Below are 6,264 nucleotides of genomic sequence, written 5' to 3'. Positions count from 1 at the left end.
TTTGTTTCTGGACTCGATTATGTGATTTATGATACAGGTAGTATCCATAGAATAGTCCGAAGTTTTTGCACATCGAAATGAGGCCTTTGGGGTGGCGGATCGCTAGGAGAGGCATATAGATCTTGCAATTAACTATAATAATCTGAATAGTAGACATGCCTTAAAGGATGTCTTACCTATGTCTGCATGCAATCATATTTCGTAAAGTATGCTAGCAAGACTGTCTCCTGCAAGCATATAATATATGGATCTCCACATTCCGTGTTATTTCTATCGCTTAGTTTACACTTCTATACTTTCTATTATAGTAAATGCATCACTTACCACTAGGTGAATCACTAAACACACATCGTTTAGGCATTAGTCTTAGAAATGTCTTAAAACACCAATTTACACCGAGTACAACCGAGTGTAGAATCCCGACAGTATGCCAGAGAAACTAAAAGCTCGACTCGACGTGTTTACTAGAGCATCTCACAATACAGAAAACAGGATTAAATACAAAGTGAACTACAGCAAATGGTAACGCAACAAGCAGGAGTCAGTTTGTAATTTGAAATTTTTGTTTTGACACTTTTGCCGTTGGGAGTTGGCATTCAAATACCTATAACATTATTTTTCATGTGAAAATTTTAGAAAATATCCTTTAGAAATATTTTGCTAAATTGAATAGTTTAGTTAAATTGAATTATTTATTTACTTGATCTACCTCTAAATATGCGTAAAAGTAAATCAAAGTAGTTTTTGAATGTTTGAAATGGTAATCACGTTTTTCATTAAAGCGGCATCTCTTGAGCACAGTAGAATTTAGGAGATCGTCTATAGAGGACGCTACCATCGAAAGAAAAATCATGATGTATTTGACTGTCCCCCCTGGATTCGGCATTCCAAATCACTTTCCCTTATTCTCAACAAATAGAGAAGACCTACTATTTTTCAGTCTATTTTTAAATGTCTAAAAACTTTGTCTCGTTTGAAACTGCATCCCATACTTAACTATATATATATTATATTATTTATTTGTACGTTCAATTTAGGCTTACTATTGTAGAGAGATCTTATATATAAAGGATACATCAAAAATGTATTGTATTTAGACAAACGTGTGTTATCGGTATCATTATGTCTGGCTGTCTTGTGTCAGGTTGCATAAGAACAAATTTGGTTACAACGGATGCCAGAGAAGGGACGTACTTTTTAAATTACCATTTACTGTGACTAAAAAGATGAAAAATTGTTGTCCTATTTAACGAGGTTTAGTCATTTGTACCAAGATACTGCACCGTCTTTATGCCTTACATCCATTACTTATAAATTTAACACTAATTACTCTGACCGAATACGAAAAATATGTTGAACATGCTAAGCCACGAATGTAACAAATGTTGAAAATAATACAATATGTAAAAGAACAACGTGATAAATTGGTCCTTGGCGGCATGATTTAAAAATATTTTCCTTGATAAGGTGAGTCCAAGACTGAATGAGATTCCTCGAGAGGTCGTAACAATTTTATGAATGCAAAATTCCAAACGTTGAGAAAGCTTTATTAAAATAGCTTTATTTTAATTAAAGTTTTTATTTCTTTGTTTGAATACAATTTGTTTATATTATTTATTTAAACTTATTTAGAGGCACGTTTAGTTTATTAAAATTAATTGCATTACCCGGATATTTGTACCAAATAATTAAGTTTTTGAAGTCAAACTTCTTTATCGTAAAATTTACCGTCACATTTTTCCATTACGCGCCATGTTTTCTTGTCCCTACCACGGTTGAACGAAGAGATTCGAAGCCATTAATAACAAAAATATATAATAACGATAACTGTGATAGTTATTATTATTATATTACAATTAATGAAATAATATTAGTAGTATTAAGGTAAATAAAACACTTGTATTATTTGTATTCATGTCTGTGGTTTATTATCCTTATTATATAAGCCTTTTGTTAAACTTTATCTAATTTAACTTTATGTAATCAATTTCTACGAAGTTGCATACAGTAGATCATTTTTTTAAAAATAAGGCAATAAAGAAGATTCACTTCTTACATACTCGTACACATTTTTTAATATAAAGGTGTTTTAAGTATAAAACTCTCTTCTGTAGTAACAGAAAATTTAACAACTTAATTATATATATATATATATATATATTTAAATGAAAAGGCTTATACTGAAAACGTTTATTCACAAAAGATGAAAAGATTTCAAATACATTTCACAAATATGTCATGAAGATTGCAAAAGCTTTTTGTAAGAGAAAATTATTAACACGTCGTGGCAAATGACGGCTGAAAAAAAATCGTTTACACGTTAAATAAAATGAAGAAGTTACTATTTCTATATATAATTTAAGCAGTAACTAATTATGGATTTGACCAGTATGGCCTAGTGGCTCTAACCAAAGGTGTCTTTCTCTCGCATCCCTCCTCGTATTTTCGATCCCGGCTGTGCACCAATGGACTTTCTATGTGTGCTTTTAACACTCGTAACGGAAAACATTGTGAGGAAACCGGCTTGCGTTAGATCCAAAGAGTCAAACGCGTGTGTCTGGCGGAAGGTTGATCACTTACTTTCTTTTTAGAATAAACAAATGATCACGGAACTAAAACTAGCGCCACTGGTGTGAATTATAATGGTGGTATAGTTAAGACGAAAAAGGATTAAACAAAATTAAAACCATATAAAACGGTCGTAAAAACGGAGGAAAAACATAAATAATTCAGACGATCTACACGTCTTGGCTTTAGACTACATTATCTTTCACAATAAGACATAGACGTGCCGGTATCACGATGTTTGCCCCTACCGTACGAGCGAGTGCGCACTTGAAAGGCAAATCGATTGAATCATAAACGCAGCTCAGACCACCTGAGAGTGACACTCTTAAGCCAGAACCACATGAATCAAGATAATTAATGCCAGTACTATATATTTAATACACTAATAAACACAATAGCAAAATGTATTAGCGCTACACGATATCGTTACGCCACGATTCGTTCCGTGAAAGCCGTAACGAACATTTTGCTATTAGTACAAAAGTAAGATATATGATTTCACGTTATAAGCTACGTATATTCACAGCATACATATATTCCACAGCGTATCATAGTTTTGTCTTATGGAAGGATGGTTTAATGCTGCGAACACACACACACGGCCAATGGCGTGCATGGCTACAACTTAAATTAAATATTTGAAGATCACGATATTAAATATATAACTTGATAAAATGAGTTACTTACTACACAAAGATATAGCCAATAATCCAAATATAACAGCAAGCATAAAGTGTGCAGTATAGTGACCAGTGCGTATGAAATAAATTCCCCCCGTGATGCCTAATACCGTGTTGTAAGAGGCAAGGAGTAGGCACAGCCATAAAGCCACTTCGAGCGCCCACGCTTTCTCCTGCAAAGGATAAAAAATATATATATATATAAGTGAAGTCGAGAAAGGCGTTTAGGATTTTAAATACGAACACATCCACAGAAGATTTATATATCTACCAGCTGTTTATTTGATGTATAGATAATAATAAACGATCAACCAATTTGATTAAATAAAACATCTAGGGCGCCACCCAAACACACACAAAAACATGCATTCCAATCGCTACAGACGTTTAAGAGTTCAGTGACATACATACACACGTACAGCAGAACTATAAAAATAAAGATAAAACACAAGTAAGTAGTGTAAAGGCATTCTATGTACATGGAAAATGTAATCTGTTAATTCTCCGAATGCAAATGTAATAAATTTTGTTTTATTTGTTTTAATATATATCATTAATTATTTATAAAACCATATATAATCGAGGTAAAGCTTTGAACGGATTACCAATGTTCATTAAAATAAAAGCTATATTAATTTCTCATAACATTTTACTGTTCATACTGTCTTTCTTTGAATATATTGTTTCACCCTTAGCTAATTATATAATAAAAAAATCAGTGGCGCTACAACCTTTTCAGGTCTAGCACTCAGATTTCTCTATGTATTTCATGTTCATTTGGTAATCTTATAGGCAAGTAGGTGATCAGCCTCGTGTGCCTGACACACGCCGTCGACTTTTTGGGTCTTAGGCAAGCCGGTTTCCTCACGATGTTTTCCTTCAACGTTCGAGCGAATATTAAATGCGCACATACACGGAAATCCATTGATCCTCACCTCAGTGATGAGCCACTCGGCAAACACTGCTCAAAGCTAATATACGATAAAAATATTATATTCTTAGTCAGTCTAGGCACTAGTTAAATCTTCAGAGTTTCTGAAATAAAATATGCTCACCTCCAAAGCTCCTAGAAATAGCAAAATGCCATTTAATATAAGCGGTGGTATAATTGCCAGTATCATAATTTGTACTATTTCTGACATAGACCCCTTACTGTTCGCTGTCACCAGGAAATATAGAATTATGTAGCAAATTGTGGAAACCTGAGAAAAATAATATCAGCTTGACGTCATATCGGGTTACAATGGGTCTTAAATTATGGTTTATAGCTTCCGAGGCGTATATGGTTTGATTTTTATACTTTTTTTTATTCATTTATATTCTAGACATGAACTCACAAAATGCCTAAAAAATATGTATCCAAATTGAATTTCGATTCTGCAACAGCGGTTCCAAAAACAGACACTGTGCACGCTTATAACAATTTAGCCACATTCTCAAATACAAAGTGCATACATAATACGCACACATATCTATTCACATACTCATACATATACGCATGCTAAAAATCTTATACGAAATTTGTTTTGTTAGATGTCACATTAACAGGTACAAATAAAATCTTATTCGAACCTTATATTATTAATAGTTATGCTTAGAATAAGCTAGATCATAATTTCTTACTAATAAACTCGTTACTACGTTGGTACAACTATTCCACCGACTAACTCTTAAAAAATATTCCAATCATGCACCAAAACAGCGGTCCTTAATGTGGGGACTAGCATTATATTAATTTTGCCGCAACGATATTTCTGTCATGAATAAAATTTTATTATTATTATAATGTTTAGTAACTGTTTACTTTAGCTCACACAGTTTTTTATGGTTATGTTATATTGTAGATATTTGTATTAGTATTGTTTTTTGATTGTACTTTTTAAATAACAAATAAAGTCAAAAACAACTTACAGTACTCGAAAAACCATAACTGGTTAAAAAATCGCGAAGAAGCGACTGATAGGCGAGGAACAACTTTCCTTTTAAATATTTAGTTCAAGAGTTTTTTTTTAAATATTCACATGTATAAAATACATACAAAGTTCTAGTCAGCTATTATCTAATATCGACTTTGACTTTTCAGGATGTTTTTTTCTTCATCAAGATCATACGTTGCACTTATAACTTCTCTATTTAATGTAATATCTTCTTAAGGGTACCGTATCATCACCATTATGCGAGGTAATAATTTTTCGTTTAAATTATATAAAATTTAAATAATTTAAAGGTAACGATAAATAAATACAAATATCTACAAACGTGTTTTAGCTAATTTAATTTGGAAATACAAATGTAATTTATTTATAAAGCAATTTGGAATGATTTACGAAAATACACAGGTGTACTAGATAATCACATAATGGTTAATTTCACGTTAATCTAACGTCACGCGCGCTGAATTTAAATCGGTATACAATATAACTAATTGAGAACTGCGAAAACAGAGATCATATGGTTGAAACCTAGGAATATGACTTACTTTTTATATGTGCAATTAGCACTTGACTACTGTGTGTCCTAAGCCCTATTTGTCTAAAGAAGTTTTTAAAAAGAGGGCTTTTCGCTTAGGACTATAATATAATACTAATGACTTATTGATTTCCTTACAAGTTTTATCCATCCTATACATATAACAGCATCCCGGAGGGCTCGTCGTCTGAATGAGAGCTCGTCTAGATCTGCTGCTGGCCTTAAATCGGCACAAACTATCATTTTTCATTTTACAATCCTTACTTGAAATTTATTTACGAAACTGTTGACATTTTTAAATGTCAACTTTGAATGAATGTTTAATGACAGATGGTGACCAGTCATCAAATTCCTAAGGTGTATCCACCTCTGTGTCACAAGATCTCCTTACAAAGTTTTGACTGTACGGAAAAGTCAAGAAAAGTCTTGTTGAGCGTAAACCGTATACAACAGGGCATTAAAAAGCGTTAAATAGCAAAATAAAGATCAAGATCCCGGCCCTTAACCACCACCGAGTCCAGGGTCCACCCCAGACCCTCCCTCAATT

The 6,264-nt window shown here is 32.7% G+C and overlaps 1 protein-coding gene across 1 annotated transcript; it reads right to left on the bottom strand.

Moving 5' to 3' along the window:
* Positions 1 to 2,173: 2,173 nt before the first annotated feature.
* On the bottom strand, positions 2,174 to 6,002 carry LOC123714454. Its single transcript, XM_045668697.1, has 4 exons — positions 5,856 to 6,002; positions 4,304 to 4,450; positions 3,256 to 3,421; positions 2,174 to 2,298 (listed from the first exon to the last, which is right to left on the bottom strand). The coding sequence occupies exons 1-4, from the start codon at positions 5,958 to 5,960 to the stop codon at positions 2,237 to 2,239; spliced, it is 480 nt and encodes a 159-aa protein (XP_045524653.1). The 5' UTR covers positions 5,961 to 6,002; the 3' UTR covers positions 2,174 to 2,236.
* Between the last annotated feature and the right edge of the window lie 262 nt (positions 6,003 to 6,264).

This window comes from Pieris brassicae, chromosome 9 (genome assembly GCF_905147105.1).
Source record: "Pieris brassicae chromosome 9, ilPieBrab1.1, whole genome shotgun sequence".
NCBI lineage: Eukaryota > Metazoa > Arthropoda > Insecta > Lepidoptera > Pieridae > Pieris > Pieris brassicae.
This window is presented reverse-complemented; position numbering and strand designations above follow the sequence as displayed.